The sequence below is a fragment of the Schistocerca nitens genome, chromosome 6, assembly GCF_023898315.1.
Source record: "Schistocerca nitens isolate TAMUIC-IGC-003100 chromosome 6, iqSchNite1.1, whole genome shotgun sequence".
NCBI lineage: Eukaryota > Metazoa > Arthropoda > Insecta > Orthoptera > Acrididae > Schistocerca > Schistocerca nitens.
Window position 1 is genome coordinate 454,322,835 of NC_064619.1, and position 22,700 is coordinate 454,345,534.

At 41.2% G+C, this 22,700-nt stretch overlaps 1 protein-coding gene across 3 annotated transcripts in view; it reads right to left on the reverse strand.

Moving 5' to 3' along the window:
• LOC126262522 (GATOR complex protein WDR59) overlaps window positions 1-22,700 on the reverse strand; it is a 299,723-nt gene that overhangs the window by 205,598 nt on the left and 71,425 nt on the right. For all 3 annotated transcript variants that reach the window (XM_049959194.1, XM_049959192.1, XM_049959195.1), the window contains exons 5-7: window positions 14,445-14,578; window positions 14,212-14,361; window positions 3,435-3,594 (exon numbers count right to left, since the gene is read on the reverse strand). In XM_049959194.1, coding sequence (XP_049815151.1) covers window positions 3,435-3,594; window positions 14,212-14,361; window positions 14,445-14,578 — 444 coding nt within the window. The remainder of the gene's footprint in view (window positions 1-3,434; window positions 3,595-14,211; window positions 14,362-14,444; window positions 14,579-22,700) is intronic.

Sequence of the window (22,700 nt, forward strand, 5' to 3'; positions counted from 1 at the left end):
GGACAATGTGGAACGAGGCTCACCAATTTGGCTCGAAGTATGTGAGTAAAAGAAACACAGTGATACCCCATTCAAGTTCCTAGAATATTTCACCTGAATGTGCCACAGGAAAAGGTAAAATTCTCACTAAAGAGTTATGCATAGCGTATGAGGACATTTTAACAGCAGTTCACATACAAGCACAGTAGCACAGCAGTCAGGCCAGCGACATAATTCATTGGCTCATGTTTGATTCCCGCCACTACTGTCATTACTTTTTTTCACTCATCTTACTTTACTCCTCTCACTGTTAAATGATTAATTATAAAATTTAACAATGGAAAATCCAGGATGGAAAGTAATAATATTATGAAAAGGATTGTTGCTACTCACCACAGAGTGGAGATGCTGAGTCGCAGATAAGCACAGCAAAAAACTGTCAGAAAATGAGCTTACGGCCAACAAGGCCTTTGCCAAAAATAGACAGACACAGACAAACACACAAACACACACACACACACACACACACACACACACACACACACACACACAGACAGAAATGCAATTCACACACATATGACAAGTCTCTGGCAGCTGAAGCCAGACCACAAGCAACAGCACATGATGGTAGAGGCAACCAGGTGCGGGTAAGGAGGAGGATGGGGCACGGAGGGCGAGGGATAGCAGAGTAGGGGTGGAGGACATTGAAGTGCTTAAAGTGCTGCTAGTAGTAGCATGCAGAAACGAGGTGCAGAGAGGGTATGGCAGCTAGGTGCAGTCAAGAGGTTAGATGGTGTGGAAGAGAAATGGATGTTTTTTTTTGGGGGGGGGGATGGGGGGGGGTAGCAGAACACAGAACAGGACAGAGGTAAAAAACGGGTGCATCGGTGGAAAGAGGGCTGTGTTAGTGCTGGAAAGGGAACAGGGAAGGATCTAGATGGGTAAGGAAAATGACTAATGAAGGTTGAGACCAGGCGGGTTATAGGAATGTAGGATATACTGCAGGGGGTGCTCCCACCTGCACAGTTCAAAAAGCTGATGTTGGTGGGAATGATCCAGATGACACAGGCTGTGAAACAGTCATTGAAATGAAGAATGTAGTGTTGGTTGGCGAGCTTAGGAAGGCAGAGGTCCAGTTTTTTCTCGGCCACAGTTTGTCAGTGGCCATACGTTGGCTGACAGCTTGCTGGTTCTCATGCCCATGTAAAATGCAGCACAGCGGTTGCAGCTTAGCTAGCAGACCACATGACTGGTTTCACGGGTAGCCCTGCCTTTGATGGGACACGTGGGGTTTGTGACTGGACTGGAGTAGCTGATCGTGGGAGGATGTATGGGACAGGTCTTGCATCTTAGGCTATTACAGAGATACGAGCTATGAAGCAAGGGATTGAGTAGCAAGCAATGGACAAGGATATTGTTTAGGTTCGGTGGGTGGAGAAACACCACTGTCAGAGGGGTGGGAAGGATAGTGTGTAGGACATTTCTCATTTCAGGGAACAATGAGAGGTAGTCAAAACCCTGGCGGGGAATGTAATTCAGTTGCTACAGTCCTGGCTGGTACTGAGTCACAAGAAGAATGTTCTTCTATAACCAGAAGGTGTGACTTTGGGAGGTGATGGGTGGCTGGAAAGATAAGGCATGGGAGATCTGTTTTCGTACACAGGTGGAAGGGTAATTATGGTCTGTAAAGGCCTCAGTGAGACACTCGGTATATTTCAAGAGGGACCGCTTGTCACTGCAGATGCAATGGCCATGGGGGCTAGGCTGTTTGGAAGGGATGTCTTGGTATGGAGTGGGTGGTAGCTAATGAAGTAGACGTATTGTTGGTGGTTGGTAAGTTTGAGATGGACAGAGGTACTGATGTAGCCATCTTTGAGATGGAGGTCAACATTGAGGAAGGTGGCTTGTTGGGTTGAGTCGGACCAGGTGAGGCAAATGGCGGAGAAGCTGTGGCGGTTCTGGAGGAATGTGGATAGGGTGTCCTCACCCTCGATCCAGATCACAAAGATGTCCTCAATGACTCTGAACCAGGTGAACGGTTTGGGATTCTGGGTGGTTGGGAAGGAGTCCTCTAGATGGTCCATGAATTGGTTGGCATAGGATGGTGCCATGCGGGTGGCCATATTCAGATCCCAGATTTGTTTGTAGGTAACACCTTCAATGGAGAAGTAATTGTGGGTGAGGATATAGTTGATCATGGCAACTAAGAAGGAGGTTGTTGGTTTTCAATCTGCCAGGCATTGGCAGAGGTAGTGCTCACTAGTGGTTAAGGCCATGGGCATTAGGGATATTAGTGTAAAGAGAAGTGGTATCAATAGTGACGAGCAGGGCATCATGTGGTAAAGGAACAGGAACTGTGGAGGGTCGATGAAGGAAATGACTGGTATCTATTACTTATTATTATTTAAATATATTTAAAAAGTTCAATTTACATACAAAAAATTCATATATTCAATTCAGTTACAATTACTACCCTTGTAAATCAAATGCTAAAGCCCACCACATTTAAATAACTTGGTAAAAATTTGTAAAAATTGTCACTGTTGCAGATATTCATGCACACAACAATACTTCATTATACTATATTAAGTCTCAATGCTAACACCCACAGTTTTATATAGTGAGATGTTCCTGTACTCCCGGCTTTACTATTATAGTCTTCTCTCCTCCTTTCTTTGGTAGACCCTCAACCACACGATTAATGCCTTATTTCTCTATCAGTTTCTCATAATTTTCATTCAACACAACCTTGCCCTGGGTCTCTGGTAGTTCACTTCACCTTGTTGTTGAGTGATATTTGGATCATTCTGAATAAACAACAAGTACCTACTTTGTTGCAAACAATACTTTTGATTACCCTCCTCCACCACCTCTCCCCCCGTCAACACACCCTTCTTTTTTTTTAGTCGATTAGTCCTCTTAATAAGAATCTCAATTAGTGATATATTGTCTTATTGTTCTTTTGGGGACAACTATCACATAAGTATTTCACAATGCAGTAACTGGTTTTGACCATCCAGTGGACATCATCAGATGTAAGTAAATATTTATGTTTACTGTGATGATGATCACTGGCCCATTGAAACCAGTCACTGGATTATGCAACGCTGAAGAGATTGTTGACACAAAAAATAAAAGAAGATAATCAATTAAATCAATTGTGTAATATCCATGGACAAATTGTCTTTTTCCCCAAATATTGTCATATTTCCACACATCTTTACTATTTCCACAGATACTATTCCTTTTGAGTTTCCAGAAGAAACCTATTACATACAACAATATTTGATAATGTTCAATAATATTTTTGTTTACACACAACACTAAAATTTGATGACACTAATTATCCATATGTTTGCATTCCAGTAGTCTTTATTTGTTCAAGATAATGACAATAATAGCAAATAGCTGCCCAACCAGTAATTATACAAGTAACAAACAAAATACGTAATTACCTTCTTTTGGTCTTCGCCATTCAAATTCCAGAACAACATCAGTGTGTCCAACAAAAGTGTGAACAGGGGTAGATGGGTTTGATATTTTCCACAACAAAAGACTGTTTTCTCCTCTTCGTAACTGAGGAACGACAACTGTAACCATACCTTCTCCAAACGGCTAGAGAAAACAGTCCAGACTTAAAGTGACATACACACGTGGTATACATGTTAAGCATTATGTGTAGTGCAATGATTTAAATCTTTATGTTATGGCACATTAAATATGTTACAGTAAAGTCCTGGGTGACAGACAAATAGAGGAAGAAGTAAAGCTGACTATTCACAGCTACATTTTCCAGGTGCTGTAGTTAGCTCTTTGGGGAATCATCAGAAAGCTTAGCAATGATTTTAATTTTGTTTATTTGCTTGTAAACAGCACATTGTCTTAACTACGTGGTATGTGGTTCCCTTAACTGTCTGCTGCAACACACATGAAGCAAACAATCTATAAAATGAAACTGGCACCAAACACAAAAAGACAAAGCTTCTACTTAGCAGGAAACAGGAAGAACTGATGCAAATGAAAGGTGACACAAGATGTTAGGTTTCTCAAAATGATATTCTTTTCTCCTAGAAAAGACAAGCAAAAGTTGAAGTAATTGAAGCTATTTTTCTTTCCTCTCAATCCTTTCCAATGTCAGGGCACCTAATTCAGAAATTTGACATTAGTGTTACGTTCTGCTTATGATGATGTTTACTAATATGCTTCCTCTAAAGCTTCTAACTTCTCAGAGTTTGAAATCTCATCTGTTTCTAACAGTCTGGTGTTAATATATTGCCTGTTGGCTTTTTTTAGTTTCCTCTTGGTAATATGTTGTTGCTTCTCCCTTTAACTACAACCCTGGATGAATCATATACTAAATCTGAGAACAGTCCACACATCTCTTTTAGTTTGCAGATGTGCATGTACATTTGATTCTAAAACCTAATATCTGTGACACATTTTGCTCAGTTAAAACTGGTAGTGAATTGTGGTGTGTGTGTGTGTGTGTGTGGGGGGGGGGGGGGGGTTGCAGGAGAGGGGGGGGGGGGGAGAATGCAGGACAGGGGGGAGGGGGAGGAGGGAAGAGGAGGGATACGTAAAATTAAAGCATATCAATAGTTACATTATTGATATGAATATAATAGAGGGAAACATTCCATGTAGGAAAAATATATATAAAAACAAAGATGCTGTAACTTACCAAACGAGCAAGTGTTGGTATGTTGATAGAGACAATAAAAACACACACAAACACACACACACAAATTTCAAGCTTTCGCAACCCAAGGTTGCATCATCGGGAAAGAGGGAAGGAGAGGGAAAGACGAAAGGATGTGGGTTTTAAGAGAGAGGGTAAGGAGTCATTCCCATCCCGGGAGCGGAAAGACTTACCTTAGGGGGAAAAAAGGACAGGTATACACTCGCACACACACACATATCCATCCGCACAAGGTATATGTGCGGATGGATACGTGTGTGTGTGTGTGTGTGTGTGTGTGTGTGTGTGTGTGTGTGCGCTAGTGTATACCTGTCCTTTTTTCCCCCTTAGGTAAGTCTTTCCACTCCTGGGATTGGAATGACTCCTTACCCTTTCCCTTAAAACCCATATCCTTTCGTCTTTCCCTTTCCTTCCCTCTTTCCTGATGAAGGAACCTTGGGTTGCGAAAGCTTGAAATTTGTGTGTGTGTGTGTTTTTTATTGTCTCTACGAACATACTAACGCTTTCTCGTTTGGTAAGTTACAGCATCTTTGTTTTTATATACAATAGTTACATTAGTTGTATTAAAAGGCTAATATGTCATGTCTCATTAAATTTAAGCCAGTATGTAAACTGACATGCGTTCCACAACATACTAAGAAAAATCAAATGATCTAGAAGGGAGGAAGGCTGGGGAGGGGATGAGGGGGTGGCAAGGGGGGGGGGGAGGGAGAGGGGGGGGGAGAGAGAGAGAGAGAGAGAGAGAGAGAGAATTCAAGAGCCTCACTTACAACCCAGGGGCTGTGGTTATCTTAAACTCCTTTTACTTTTATACATCAATTCTGTTGGCAGTTTCACAAATGAGAACACAATCTCCCTAGATTATTACTGGAATTACTCATCTCAAAATACGGTAGGATTTCAGATGCAAGTAAACAGAAAACGATTTCTTGAATGTTACTCACTCGGAATAATGAAAGAGCATCTGGGTGATTTAGGACTAGGCAATGGCAAGCTGAAAATATTTAGACATCCTCATCACAAAAGCAGGTTATCACATGCTGGAATCCTGGCTGGCAGTAATCAGCAAGTGTTTTGAGCAACTTTTAACAATACCTATAATACAGTCAAAGACAGGAGCAGGATAAATGCAATTGATTGTAATTTATATCCTTTAAGAAACATTGAAAATAATAAAACACTCACAAAGAGAGAAAACCATTTCTGTGCCCCTTGGTCAACACACCTCAAATGACTTCATCTAATATATGTCATTGGCTTAAGCGTCTTTCTTTTTAAATTGTGGAAAGTCCGAGTTGGAATATCAACAATGTTATGAAGAGGAGAGACTACTAATGACCATAAAGATGACAATTTGAGTTGCAGACAGGCATAACAAAAATATTGTTACATCCTGGACCTTCAGCCAAAGCCACCTTCAGAAAAGAAAGGGAGAAGAAAACGCACTTACACAATAAAGCACATCTCACACATACATGACTACTCTCTCTGGCCACTGTAGTCGGAATGCAATGTTCATTTTGAATGGAAGCAGCAATCTGGAGTGGGGCAGGGAAGGGAGAGGGATAGCAGGGTATGGGTTGGGGGAAAGGAGTCAGCACTCACTGACAGAGCATGCAGGTACTAGTTGGTGGCCAGACAAGGCTGCCTGTGTGGGATTGAGAGGCTCTGTGGAAGGAGGGGGGGCTGGAATGGAAAGGGAGAGCAGCAGAGAGGGAAAAAGACTGGTGGCATTGGAAGGGAGTGGAGCACAATGATGGTGGGGAATGTGATCTGGAAGGAGTTCATGGGACAGAAGGGATGGAAAGTGTTGGGTGGAGGATATGGGGACAGTAGGTTACCATGTTTGATGCCAGGATGATTTCAGGAGCAGAGAATGTGTCGTAAGGATAACTCTCATCGGCGCAGTTCGGAGAACCTGGTGGTGGAAGGGAGAATCCAAATGGCCCAGGTTGTAAAGTCGCCACTGAAATCAAGCATGCTATGTTCAACTGCATGTTGTGCCACAGAATGGTCCAGTTTTCACTTGGCCACAGTTTGGCAGTTGCCTTTCATCCTGATAGACATACCACAGGTGGCCTGACCTCTGATTGAATAGGATAACCCTGTGACAGGACTGTAACAGGAAGTTTTGGGTGGGTGAATTGAGCAGGTCTTGAACCTGGGTCTTCTACAGAGATGTGATCCCTGTGGCAAGGGACTGGGTTGGGAATGGAATAGGGATGGACTAGGATGTTGTGGAGTTTGGGTGGGCAATGGAACACCACTTTAGGAGGGGTTGGAAGGATCTTTGGTACTGCATGATGAACACAGGTGCACTTTTTTAGCTGATTCTCCTGCCACCTCAAGAACCAGCTACAAAGGACCACCCCCTTTGTAACTCAATATAACCCCAGACTGGAACAACTGCATCACATCCTTTGTCAAGGCTTTGATTATTTATCATCATGCCTGGAAATGAGGGACTTCCTGCCCAAGATCCTCCCACCCCTCCTAAACTGGTTTTCCATCACCCACCCAACATCCACAATGTCCTACTTCCTCTCTTAATTCCAACTTCCTCTCTTAATTCCAACCTCTTGCCACAGGGATCATAACCCCATGGAAGACCCACACGCCAGATCTGCCCAATCTACCCTACCAGAACTTCCTATTCCAGTCCTCTCAAGGGTTACTACAGTCCACTACAGGCTGAGTCATATGTGAAAGTTGCCTTGTCATATACTAGCTCCACTGCAATCATTGCACAGCTTTTTATATAGGCATAATTACTAACCAGCAGTCCACCAGTATGAATGGCCACTAAAAAAACTGTGGTCAAGAGTAGAGTGGACCATTCTGCAGTACAACATACAGCTGAACATAGCATGCTTGATTTCAATGGCTGCTTCGCGACCTGGGCCATTTGGCTCCTCCCCTCCACCACCAGGTTCTCTGAAGTGTGTAGATAGAGTTATCCTTGAAGCACATTCTCTGCTCCCTAAATCATCCCAGCCTCAACCAAGGCCCACCATCCCCATACCCTCCACCCAACAGTTCCCAGCCCCTCTGTCCTATCACCACCTCCGACTTCAGGTCGCCCACCCTCATTGTGCTCCAGTCTCCGCCAGTGCCACTGGTCTTTTCCCCTCTCTGCTGCTCCCTTTTTCACTTCCCTGCCCCCCTTCCACCCCCACAGCCTCCCAACGCCACACAGGCAGCCTTGGCTGGCCACCATCTAGTCCCTGCATCCTCTGTCAGGCTGTGCTGACTCCTCTCCACCCATCCATAGCCTGCTATCCCCTCCCACCCACCAGATTATCGCTTCCACTCAACGTGACACCATCACACTCAGGCTACAGTAATGAGAGAGAACAGTAATGTATGCATGAGGTGTGCTTGCTTGCATGAACATGTGTGTGATTTATTTTCTTTTCTGAACAAGGCTTTGGCCAGAAGCTCAGCGTTTAACAGTCTTTTCGTTGTGCCAGTCTGCAACTAAATGTGCCATCTTTAAGGTGAGTAGCAATGTGTCCTTTTCTTTCTTTTTATTGTAGGGGACATGTAGGTGAGTAACTGTCAAAAAATTAATATTTTTAATTTTTATCTTCAAAATTCTCTGTAGTTTTTGAACACAAAAAAGTTTACTGCCAGGAAAATGGACCACAGAAAGTACCAAAATTAGAGGAATTTAAAAGTGGCTGCACGCACCACAATGTCCCCATGTTAAACAGTCAGCTAGCTCTGTTAAAAATAAAGTTTTGCTGTCATTTGTTTCATTTTTATGACTTTTTAGTCCCTTAAGTTGGTTAATCTGTGGAAGCTCTACAGTTGCTTATCTTTTGTTTATACAGAGACTTTAGTCATTGTTTGCTGTGTTTGGTACGAATATTTTGTTTAGAGTGAAGTAATTGTGTGCGTGAGTTTCTTATTGTGTGCCTAAGATTCTTATTCCACTTGAAAGCAAAGGGGAAGAATTAAGAAGTTCAGTGTCAAACAACACAAATTTTATGGAAATCAATTCACCAAACGGATTAACTCTGCTAATACTGAAATATAGTGTGATACAACACTTGAATGAGCTTCAACTCCTCCAAGTGCTTCAAAGATAAAACTGAAATATTTGGACAATGGGCCTGACAGTATTAATGCTGATAATATAGAAAATGGTTCAAATGGCTCTGAGCACTATGGGACTCAACTGCTGAGGTCATTAGTCCCCTAGAACTTAGAACTAGTTAAACCTAACTAACCTAAGGACATCACGAACATCCATGCCCGAGGCAGGATTCGAACCTGCGACCGTAGCGGTCTTGCGGTTCCAGACTGCAGCGCCTTTAACCGCACGGGATAATATAGAGACAGCAACTATTGATTCAGGTTGTGTTATTGTTGAACTCTCTGCTCTAACTAATAGATAAAGCTTTGCAGTGTAAGGAACGTGGCAATAGTGGTGTGAAGGTAGTTGCAGAAATACATGCTAGAAGAAGTTGTGCATCATATTTAAGAATTGTTTGTAATTTTTGTGATTTAAGGTAATATGGTTATACTTGTGGCATAACTAAACAGACAGTGTGTAACACAAATGTTAAACTTGCTTATGCTATGAGATATATAGGCAAAGGGTACAGAAGTGAACAAAGTTTCTGTGCTCTTATGGACTTACCACCCCCTACAAGGTTTGACAGGTACAATAAAAGTATTCTACAGATTTAGGAGTAGCAAATGATAGAATGAAAAATGCTGTTCAGGAAAGTGTAGACATGAATGACAGCAATATATGTATGTCTACAGCCCTGGATGCATCCAGGCAATGAAGAGGCCATATTTCCTTAAATGGTGTAGTGACAGCTACCTCCTTGGCCAATGGTAAAGTCACTGATATGGAATTTATTACCAAGCACAGTCGTGGCTGTACTAGTGGAATTAAAATAATAAATGTTTGATTAATTTTATGGTTATAATGGAGGGATGGAATCTGAAAGTGTTGTGAAGATATTTCACAGGTCAGTGGAGAAATATGGTGTGATGTATACCTCTTACCTAGGAGATGAAGACTCAAAAGGGTACCAAAAAGTTTGTGAATCCATACCTTATGCTCACACAAAAATTGAAAAAATGGAATGTGTTGGATATGTCCAGAAAAGGTTAGGTACAAGACTGAGGAATTTGAAGGGAAAGAAATTAGCTGACGGTCGTCAGCTTACAGACAAAAAAATAGACATGCTGCAGTATTATTATGGACAAGCCATAAGACAAAATAAAAATGATCAAGAGGGAATGAAAAAGGCATTGTGGGATACCTTCTTTCATAAATGACAGATAACAACCCATGTCATGCACTTTGCCCACCTGGCAGTGATTCATGGTGTGGCTACCGGAGAGCTGTTACTCAAGGTGAGACCTACAACCATAAACAATCTTTGCCATTTGCTATTGTGGAAGTTATAAAACTTATATATAGGGATCTAAGTGACATGACATAATTAGAGAAATGTTTACATGGTAGCACTCAAAATCCAAATGAAAGTTTCAACAATTTTATAAGGGAACAGATACCAAAAACTGTTCTGGTAGGACTAAATACTTTGAAAATAGGTATGCTAGATGCTGTTCTATGTCTCTACAACAGTGCAGTGTCAAGGCTTAATGTTATAGAACTGATGGGAACATCTGGTGGACTAAATATGCATAGAGCTCTAATAGCCACTGACCAAAGGACACTCTTCAAGGTAGAAAAATTGGTGGTGGAAGCCACCAAAGAAGCAAGAATATGAAGAAGTGTGAAAAAGAGAAGGGACGAAAAACAACACAGGAAACAAGGTGAATATGGACCTGGGATGCATCAGCACCATGCAAGTTTAATATAAAAAGCAATTTTTTTATTTAACTTGAATTTCCCAAAAGCTAAATTATTTCATATTCTGGTATGCTTTGGATAAAAACTATTAAAGAAAGGGAGCTGAAATTTTGTATACTGTCTTGAAACATGCTTAACTAAAAGGCTGACTACTCTTGTGATTTAACTTCAAATATAAAATGCTTTTTTGAAGAAAAACCCTGAATTCATTTCCAGCATTTTTGATAATCATACTTAAAATTGTTTTGTACCATAATTTATAACAGCACCATTTTTTCAGTAGTCTGCTTTAAAAATAATAATGTAAAGAATTGATAGGAAAAAAAACTTTCTACTTTGTTTGTATTTTGAGTAATGATGCACACAAATAATTAGCATGGTTTATTTCACTTCCAACAAAAAAATACTATTAAAATAAGTGTCAGCTAAAGCTGGGGTTCACACATAAAAATGTTTCCAAAAGATGTCTTAAAAGATGGTAAGTATTATGTGGACTTACAAATCTTATTCTTACACTGTTTAGAAAACTGACAATTTTTTCAAGGTTTCCACAGGTATTCACAGACCAGTCCACTTAAGCAGGTATTGTGAGTTAAACTGGTCATCAGCCACACTGCAAAATACAGGTAGTACCTTACATTTCACAAAGCTTTCAATGTGTGCCAACAACTGGCAAGTTACTAAGACCTAACGGACTTATAGAATCTTTGGACATTGTGTGGATTGTTTTCATTAATTATGTAGCGAATTAGGCTTCCTTTTAAGGTTTCTATTTCACTCATTAATTATTATGCTTATTTGCAGAAATTTGACACATTTGTTTGTCTCAACCTTTGTGTAGATTTTGGTGGACATCAATAACTTATTCTGTTCTTGAATGTTGGACTGACCTCTAAAAATATACATAAAATGATGGACTAAATAGATGATCAAATCAAAAGTGCCATTTAAAAAAAAAAGTTGTTCTGGTATTTGCCATTTTAAAAGAAGCCTCTCTGGTATTTGCCATTTTAAAAGAAGCCATTCTCATATTAGCCGTTTTAAAAAAAGCCATTCTCATATTTGCCATTTTAAATGAAACTATTCTGGTATTTTCCATTATAAAAGAAGCCATTGTGGTATTTGCCTTTTGTCATCATCATCATCTTGGACAGTTTCCAGCCACTGGCTGGGTCTGTCGGGAACACAAGCCTCTCCATCGTGTTCTGTCTTTCCACCATTCCCCCTCTTCCACCTTCGTCCAGTTCTCTCCTCTTCTCGTCACACATTCCTTCACTCCCTTCACCCATCTATCTCTTGGTCTTCCTCTGGGCCTCTTCCCCTCCAGTTGCAGATCAAACATCCTCTTTGGAATTCTTCCCTCATCCATTCTCTTCATGTGTCCATACCAATGCAGTCTTGATTTTTCTATCCTCTCCTGTACTGGTTCCTCCTTTAGTCTTTCCCTCACATACACATTTCGCAATCTGTCTCGTCTGAAACGTGACGGCTAACGGGGCTCTGGTGAAGCTGCGATAGGCCTAGCAAGCCAGTAGTGGATAAATCAACTGCTTTCAAAAAGGGAACATGCCTCAAAAAGGGAATATTTGCCTTTTGTAATTCAGAAAAACCATACTTACTTAACCGGTGGTGAGGGACCTTGAAGATCATTTTCTGTGAAATCTAGCTGTTGGAAGTATTCCTGTAGTCCATCCTCCCAACTTGTTCTTGATTGGTCTGCCCCACAGGTGCTTTTCGTCTAGTGTTTCTACCAACACTATTTGTGGAATAACATCATCTGTCATTCTTGCAACATGTCCAGCCCATTTTAGTCACCTAAACTTTGCTTTTTGTAGAACATCAGACTGATTCATCACATCATTTTCCTCCATTCTTTTTCTTCCTTCATTGGCCCAAAATTCTTTCCCATGATCTTTTTCTCAAACACAATCAGTTTTTCTGTATCACTCTTGATGTTATTCAATGTTATTATGCCAGATAACAGCATTGGGGCAATTATTGTATTGTATACTGTTATTTTAACTTTTGTTGAGATTACCCTTGATTTCATGATAGGTTTTAGGCACTTATACAATGTGAAAGCATTAACAATTTGTTGGTTTGCTTTTAGCTGGACATTACTTCTCTGGCTGAATTATGATCCCAAGTATTTAAAGTTCCCAACCATCTTAAACTTCATCTCTTCAACTTGTAAATCAACAGTCATGTTGTAGTTCATCCTTCTGCTTGGTTCCATCCCTTCTATCTTTTCTGAGTTGATTCTCAAGCCCACATTACTTGCACTACTGCTCAGGTCCTTCACAGTTTTTATCATTTCTTTTTCTGACTCTGATGTAGCTGTCATATCATCTCCATATGCTAGCACTTGCAGATTAAAAGGGAAATCATATACTGAGGTGATAAAAGTCACGTGATACCTCCTAATACCGTGTCGGACCTCCTTTTGCCTGGCATAGTGCAGCAACTCAATGTGGCATGGACTCAACAAGTCCACTGCAGAAATATTGAACCATGCTGCCTCCGTAGTCATCCATAACTGCAGAAGGGTTGTCAGTGCAGACTTTGTGTAGCAACTGACCTCTCGATTATGTCCCATAAATATTTCATGGGATTCGTGTCAGGCACACGCATTGTCCACAATGTTCTTCAAACCAAATTCAAACAATTGTGGCCTGAAGACATGGTGCAGTGTCATCCATAAAAAATGCATCATTTTTTGAGAACGTGAAGTTCACGAATGGTTGCAAATTGTCTCCAAGTACTCGAATATTACCATTTCCAGTCAATGAGTGATTCAATTGGACCACAGAACCCAGTTCATTCCATATAAACACAGCACTCACAATTATGCAGCTATCATGAGTTTTCACAGGGCCTCATTTACAACTTGGGTCCATGTCTTTGTGGGGTCTGCACCACACTTGGACCCTACTGTCAGTTCTTCCCAACTGAAATCGAGACTCATCTCATCAGGCCAGTTTTCCAGTTGTCTAGGGTCCAACCAATTTGGTCACAAGTCCAAGAGAAGCATTGCAAGCACTGTTGTGCCATTAGCAAAGGCACTCATGTCAGTTGTCTGCTGCCATAGTCCATTAATGCCCAATTTCACCATACTGCCCTTAACGGATACATTGATCATACATCCCACATTGATTTCTGCAGTTATTTCATGCAGTGTTGTTTGTCTGTTAGCACTGACAACTCTATACAAACGTCACTGTTCTTGGTATTGGCAGTCTTGGCATACTTCTGACACTGTGGATCTTGGAATATTGAATCTTCTAATGATTTTCAAAATGGACTGTCCTGTGCATCTAGCTTCAACTTTCATTCCATGTCCAAAGTCTGTTAATTTCTACCGTGTGGCCATAATCACATCGGAAATCTTTTCACATGAATCACCTGAGTACAATGCACTGCCCTTTTATACCTCGTGTACACAATACTACTGTCATCTGTGTAAGTACATATTGTTATCCCATGACTTTTTTCACCTTGGAGTAGAAAATATAAATCTCTGTGACCCAGTAGGAATTTACATTATCATCCTCCAAAATATCAATCTAGGGTCTAAACCAATGCACCATGATAACTAGTATAAGACCAAGAAATCAGCTAATATAGCTGACACTGCTCTGACACAATCATAAAAACTAGTAAATTACGTAAATTAAATTTGTAAGTTTAAACTTACCGTGTACCGAGCTCGCCATACAGGTGAAGAGGTTGTCAAGATATTTTCAGCTCTTCTAGGATTTGTAATATCAAAAAACTTCACAGTGCAGTCTTGACTGGATGTGGCAAGTTGATTTTCATGATTGGGGCTCCAATCCAAACCATGTATCTACAAAAACAATGGCTATTAGAAAAACAGATTAGAATGGACTGAAAAATTTAATCCAATGCTTCAATTATGAGAAAAGAAACCTTTGATAAATGAGCAGCAATGTACTGCACAGGTGCTGTTCCTTTTCTTTGGTCCCATAACTTGACATCGCCGTCATGTGCAGTGGCAAGGAGATATCTGGACAGACGATTCCATCTCACTTGTGACGCCCCCGCTAAAATATATTATTACACAATTAAACTACTATCTTCACATAACTTACAATAGACAGTTAGTACCATCACATGAGCTACACAACCAACTATGTCAGAGGAGGGAGGGAGAGAGGGAGGGAAGGATGGTGGTGGTGGTGGTGTGGTGTGTGTGTGTGTGTGTGTGTGTGTGTGTGTGTGTGTGAGTGAGAGAGAGAGAGAGAGAGAGATAATTGCATCCAACGTAATATCTGAAATACATTAAAAAATGCTTCCCCCATGAACCATGGACCTTGCCATTGGTGGGGAGGCTTGCGTGCCTCAGCGATACAGATGGCCGTACCGTAGGTGCAACCACAACGGAGGGGTATCTCTTGAGAGGCCAGACAAACTTGTGGTTCCTGAAGAGGGGCAGCAGCCTTTTCAGTAGTTGCAGGGGCAACAGTCTGGGTGATTGACTGATCTGGCCTTGTAACATTAACCAAAACGGCCTTGCTGTGCTGGTACTGCGAACGGCTGAAAGCAAGGGGAAACTACAGCCGTAATTTTTCCCGAGGACATGCAGCTTTACTGTATGGTTAAATGATGATGGAGTCCTCTTGGGTAAAATATTCCGGAGGTAAAATAGTCCCCCATTCGGATCTCCGGGCGGGGACTACTCAAGAGGACGTCGTTATCAGGAGAAAGAAAACTGGCATTCTATGGATCGGAGTGTGGAATGTCAGATCCCTTAATCGGGCAGGTAGGTTAGAAAATTTAAAAAGGGAAATGGATAGGTTAAAGTTAGATATAGTGGGAATTAGTGAAGTTCGGTGGCAGGAGAAACAAGACTTTTGGTCAGGTGATTAGAGGATTATAAATACAAAATCAAATAGGGGTAATGCAGGAGTAGGTTTCATAATGAATAAAAAAATAGGAGTGCGGGTTAGATACTACAAACAGCTTAGTGAACGCATTATTGTGGCCAAGATAGACACAAAGCCCATGCCTACTACAGTAGTACAAGTTTATATGCCAACTAGCTCTGCAGATGATGAAGAAATTGATGAAATGTATGACAAGATAAAAACAATTATTCAGGTAGTGAAGGGAGACGAAAATTTATTGGTCATGGGTGACTGGAATTCGTCAGTAGGAAAAGGGAGAGAAGGAAACATAGTAGGTGAATATGGATTGGGGGGAAGAAATGAAAGAGGAAGCCGCCTTGTAGAATTTTGCACAGAGCATAACTTAATCATAGCTAACACTTGGTTCAAGAATCATAAAAGAAGGTTGTATACCTGGAAGAATCCTGGAGATACTAAAAGGTATCAGATAGATTATATAATGGTAAGACAGAGATTTAGGAACCAGGTTTTAAATTGTAAGACATTTCCAGGGGCAGATGTGGATTCTGACCACAATCTATTGGTTATGAACTGCAGATTGAAACTGAAGAAACTGCAAAAAGGTGGGAATTTAAGGAGATGGGACCTGGATAAACTGAAAGAACCAGAGGTTGTAGAGAGTTTCAGGGAGAGCATAAGGGAACAATTGACAGGAATGGGGGAAAGAAATACAGTAGAAGAAGAATGGGTAGCTCTGAGGGATGAAGTAGTGAAGGCAGCAGAGGATCAAGTAGGTAAAAAGACGAGGGCTAATAGAAATCCTTGGGTAACAGAAGAAATATTGAATTTAATTGATGAAAGGAGAAAATATAAAAATGCAGTAAATGAAGCAGGCAAAAAGGAATACAAACGTCTCAAAAATGAGATCGACAGGAAGTGCAAAATGGCTAAGCAGGGATGGCTAGAGGACAAATGTAAGGATGTAGAGGCTTGTCTCACTATGGGTAAGATAGATACTGCCTACAGGAAAATTAAAGAGACCTTTGGAGAGAAGAGAACCACTTGTAGGAATATCAAGAGCTCAGATGGCAACCCAGTTCTAAGCTAAGAAGGGAAGGCAGAAAGGTGGAAGGAGTATATAGAGGGTTTATACAAGGGCGATGTACTTGAGGACAATATTATGGAAATGGAAGAGGATGTAGATGAAGATGAAATGGGGGTTAAGATACTGCGTGAAGAGTTTGACAGAGCACTGAAAGACCTGAGTCGAAACAAGGCTCTGGGAGTAGACAACATTCCATTAGAACTAATGATGGCCTTGGGAGAGCCAGTCATGACAAAACTCTACCATCTGGTGAGCAAGATGTATGAGACAGGCGAAATACCCACAGACTTCAAGAAGAATATAATAATTCCAATCCCAAAGAAAGCAGGTGTTGACAGATGTGAAAATTACCAAACTATCAGTTTAATAAGTCACAGCTGCAAAATACTAACGCGAATTCTTTACAGACGAATGGAAAAACTGGTAGAAGCGGACCTCGGGGAAGATCAGTTTGGATTCCGTAGAAATGTTGGAACACGTGAGGCAATATTAACCTTACGACTTATCTTAGAAGAAAGATTAAGAAAAGGCAAACCTACGTTTCTAGCATTTGTAGACTTCGAGAAAGCTTTTGACAACGTTAACTGGAATACTCTCTTTCAAACTCTGAAGGTGGCAGGGGTAAAATACGAGGAGCGAAAGGCTATTTACAATTTGTACAGAAACCAGATGCCAGTTATAAGAGTCGAGGGGCATAAAGGGAAGCAGTGGTTGGGAAAGGAGTGAGACAGGGATGTAGCCTCTCCCTGATGTTATTCAATCTGTATATTGAGCAAGCAGTAAAGGAAACAAAAGAAAAATTCGGAGTAGGTATTAAAATTCATGGAGAAGAAGTAAAAACTTTGAGGTTCGCCAATGACATTGTAATTCTGTCAGAGACAGCAAAGGACTTGGAAGAGCAGTTGAACGGAATGGATAGTGTCTTGAAAGGAGGATATAAGATGAACATCAACAAAAGCAAAACGAGGATAATGGAATGTAGTCAAATTAAATCGGGTGATGGTGAGGGGATTAGATTAGGAAATGAGACACTTAAAGTAGTAAAGGAGTTTTGCTATTTAGGGAGTAAAATAACTGATGATGGTCGAAGTAGAGAGGATATAAAATGTAGACTGGCAATGGCAAGGAAATCGTTTCTGAAGAAGAGAAATTTGTTAACATCTAGTATAGATTTAAGTGTCAGGAAGTCGTTTCTGAAAGTATTTGTATGGAGTGTAGCCATGTATGGAAGTGAAACATGGACGATAACCAGTTTGGACAAGAAGAGAATAGAAGCTTTCGAAATGTGGTGCTACAGAAGAATGCTGAAGATAAGGTGGGTAGATCATGTAACTAATGAGGAGGTATTGAATAGGATTGGGGAGAAGAGAAGTTTGTGGCACAACTTGACTAGAAGAAGGGATTGGTTGGTAGGACATGTTTTGAGGCATCAAGGGATCACAAATTTAGCATTGGAGGGCAGCGTGGAGGGTAAAAATCGTAGAGGGAGACCAAGAGATGAATACACTAAGCAGATTCAGAAGGATGTAGGTTGCAGTAGGTACTGGGAGATGAAGAAGCTTGCTCAGGATAGAGTAGCATGGAGAGCTGCATCAAACCAGTCTCAGGACTGAGGACCACAACAACAACAACATTAAAAAATGGCTTGCAGGGAATTAATGTAAAAGTAGCTGCAGAGTACACAAAGTTTTAAAAGTGTGTGCAAATGTGCAAACCAAAGTAAGGAAGAAGGGGGATGGGGGTATAGATTTCAACCAAATTTGGCACATAAAAAGCAAATTTCACAAGTACCAGCTCCTATAAGAACAGAGATATGGGCAAAAGTTTGTCTGGATGACAGATATGTTGTGGGAGCAGTATCGGCTTGCTTCATCAGTGTGTTTTATGTTTTGTGGTTGGGCAAGGCTGAGATGGACAGAGGAGGGGATGGTCAGAGAGAGGGAACAGGAGGCTATGAATGGGGAGAGGGGGCAGGAGGAGAGGGAATGAGAGTTGGAGGCAAGGGGGGAAGGACAGAGGGCAATAGGATAGGGTATGGGCAAAGAGATGTGGATCAGAGGATATGTGAGGAGGAGATGGGAGGGAAGAGGAGCAGATGGATGGAGATGGGAGGAGGAGATGGACTGGAAAGTAGAGTAAATAGGCAGAGATGGGAGGAGGTGATGGAGATGGAGATGGACATGGATGTGGATATGGACATGGAGGGGGCCATGGAGGGGGAGAGGTACAGGGAGGAGGAGGGGGAGGAGTTGATGGGGTGAAGGACAGAGAAGGTGGGTAGGAGATGGGCAGAGAGAGAGAGAGGGGGGGAGGATAGAATGGGCAGGAGGAGATGGATAAATAGATGATGAGGACAATGATGATGATATTTGTTTTGCGGGACGCTTAACTGCGTGGTCATTTGCACCTGTATAAATGCCCAATATTTTCACTGTTCAGTCTCACCACTTTCCCGAATGATGAGGGCAACACGAACATCCAGACCCAGGATGGAGAAAATCCCCAAACCAGCCGGGAATCGAAACCAGGACCCCCTGACCGAGAGACAGCAATGCTAGCCACTAGATCACGAACAGCGCACGTGGACAAATAGAGGTGGGAGGAGAAGGTGGACGGAGATGGGGGGAGGAAGAGGTGGACACAGGGAAAGGGGAAGAGGTGTGTGCAATATTATTGTGGAACACACATGGGAGCGAAGTCACGGCGAAAAGGTTAGTGTAGTGTGAGTGTGTGTGTGTGTGTGTGTGTGTGTGTGTGTTTTAGTGTTTTACAGAGAGAGAGAGAGAGAGAGAGAGAGAGAGAGAGAGAGAGAGAGAGAGAGAGACTTTGAGTATTGCTCAATATACTTAAAAAAATCTCTCTCACTGTGTTTACGTGGGGATGAGATTAGCAGCATATTTTCATTCAATAATGTCTTATGGCATGATCTTTTGGAGCATTGCAGATACGGTCAGAAATGTATTTATTCTAAAAAGGAATGCAGTAACATTCTGTACGAACATCTTGCACAAAACTTCTCAGAGCCTCAGAAAACTTAAACTTACATGGCAAAACATAATCGTATTTGTTGTTAATACTGAGGATGAACTGAGCAAACAGAAACCACAACACTAAAAGTAAAAATAATGTCTACTATAGAGAGCATGAGTTACTACCGAGCTGCCCCCCCCCCTCCTCCCCCGCCCTCCCCATGAACCATGGAGCTTGCCGTTGGTGGGGCGGCTTGCGTGCCTCAGCGATACAGATAGCCATACCATAGCTGCAACCACAATAGAGGGGCACCTGTTGAGAGACCAGACAAATTTATGGTTCCTGAAAAGGGGCAGCAGTCTTTTGAGAAGTTGCAGAGGCAACAGTCTGGATGATTGACTGATCTGGCCTTGTAACATTAACCAAAACGGCCTTGCTGTGCTGGTACTGTGAATGGCTGAAAGCAAGGGGGAAAACACAGGCATAATTTTTCCCGAGGGTATGCAGCTTTGTTGTATGGTTAAATGATGATGGCATCCTCTTAGGCAAAATGCTCCGGAGGTAAAATAATCCCCCATTTGGATCTCCGGGCAGGGACTACACAGAAGGATGCCGTTATCAGGAGAAAGAAAACTGGCATTCTACAGATCGGAGCGTGGAATGTCAGATCCCTTAATCGAGCAGGTAGGTTACAAAATTTAAAAAGGGAAATGGATAAGTTGAAGTTAGATATAGTGGGAATAAGTGAAGTTCGGTGGCAAGAGGAACAAGACTTCTGGTCAGGTGATTGCAGAGTTATAAACACAAAATCAAATAGGAGTAATGCAGGAGTAGGTTTAATAAAGAATAAAAAAAGTAGGAGCGCACGTCAGCTACTACAAACAGCATAATGAATCCATTATTGTAGCCACGATAGACACGAAGCCCACGCCTACCACAAGAGTACAAGTTTATACGCCAATTAGCTCCGCAGACGACGGAGGGATTGAATAAATGTATGATGGGACAAAAGAAATTATTCAGATAGTGAAAGGAGATGAAAATTTAATATTCATGGGGGACTGGAATTCGATAGTAGGAAAGGGGAGAGAAGGAAAAGCAGTAGGTGAATACTGAATGGGGGTAAGGAATGAAAGAAGAAGCCGCCTGGTAGAATTTTGCTCAGAGCATAACTTAACCATAGCTAACACTTGGTTTAAGAATCACAAAAGAAGATTGTATACGTGGAAGAGGCCTGTAGACACTGAAACATTTCAGATATATTACATAATAGTAAGACAGAGATATAGGAACCAAGTTTTAAATTGTAAGACATTTCCAGGGGCAGGTGTGGATTCTGACCACAATCTATTGGTTATGAACTGTAGATTAAAACTGAAGAAACAGCAAACAGGTAGGAATTTAAGAAGATGGGACCTGGATAAACTGAAAGAACCAGAGGTTGTAGAGAGTTTCAGAGAGAGCATTAGGTAACAATTGACAAGCACAGGAAAAAGAAATACAGTAAAAGAAGAATGGGTAGCTTTGAGAGATGAAATAGTGAAGGCAGTAGAGGATCAAGTAAGTAAAAAGATGAGGGCTAGTAGAAATTCTTGGGTAACAGAACAGATATTGAATTTAATGGATGCAAGGAGAAAATACAAAAATGCAGTAAATAAAGCAGGCAAAAAGGAATACGAAATGAGATTGACAGGATGTGCAAAAAGTCTAAGCAGGGATGGGTAGAGGACATATGTAAGGATGTAGAGTCATATATCACTAGAGTAAGATAGATAAGTGCCTACAAGAAAATCAAAGACACCTTTGGAGAAAAGAGAACCACCTGCATGAATATCAAGAGCTGAGATGAAAAACACAACCTAAGCAAAGAACGGAGCACACAAAGGTGGAAGAAGTATATAGAGGGTCTATACATGGGTATTGTACTTGAGGGAAATGGAAGAGGAAGTAGATGAACATGAAGTGGGAGATATGATACTGCATGAAGAATTTGACAGAGCACTGAATGACCTAAGTCAAAACAAGCCCCCGGGAGTAGACAATATTCCATTAGAACTACTGATAGCCTTGGGAGAGCCCGCCCTAACAAAACTCTACCATCTGGTGAGCAAGATGTATGAGACAGGCGAAATACCCTCAAGACTTCAAGAAGAATATAATAATTCCAATCCCAAAGAAAGCAAAGTTGACAGGTGTGAACATTACCGAACTATTAACTTAATAAGTCACAGCAGCAAAATACTAACACGGATTCTTTACAGAAAAATGGAAAAACCAGTAGAAGCCGACCTTGGGAAGATCAGTTTGGATTCCGCAGAAATTTTGGAGCACACAAGGCAATACTGACCCTACGACTTATATTAGAAGATAGATTAAGCAAGAAAAAACTTACATTTACAACATTTGTAGACTTAGAGAAAGCTTTTGACAATGTTCACTGGAATACTACTCTCTTTCAAATTCTGAAAGTGATGGATATCAAATACAGAGGGCAAAAGCCTATTTACAATTTGTACAGAAACCAGATGGCAGTTATAAGAATCGAGGGGCATGAAAGGGAAGCAGTGGTTGGGAAGGGAGTGAGACAGGGTTGTAGCCTATCCCCAATGTTATTCAATCTATATATTGAGCAAGCAGTAAAGGAAAGAAAAGAAAAATTTGGAGTAGGAATTAAAATCCATGGAGAAGAAACAAAAATTTTGAGATTTGCTGATGAAATTTAAATTCTGTAAGAGACAGTGAAGGACTTGGAAGAGCAGTTGATCGGAACGGACAGTGCTTTGAAAGGAGGATATAAGATGAACATCAACAGCAGCAAAATGAGGATAATGGTATGTAGTCTAATTAAATCAGGTGATCCGGAGGGAATTAAGATTAGGAAATGAGACACTTAAAGTAGTAAAGGAGTTTTGCTATTTGGGGAGTAAAATCACTGATGATGGATGAAGCAGAGAGGATATAAAATGTAGAATGGCAATGGCAGGGAAAGTGTTTCTGAAGAAGAGAAATTTGTTAACATCGAGTATAGATTTAAGTGTCAGGAAGTCTTTTCTAAAAGTATTTGTATGGAGTGAAGCCATGTTAGGATGTAAAACATGGATGCTAAATAGTTTAGACAAGAAGAGAGTAGAAGCTTTCGAAATGTGGTGCTATAGAAGAATGCTGAAGATCAGGTGGGTAGATCACGTAACTAATAATGAGGTACTGAATAGAATTGAGGAGAAGGGGAATTTGTGGCACAAC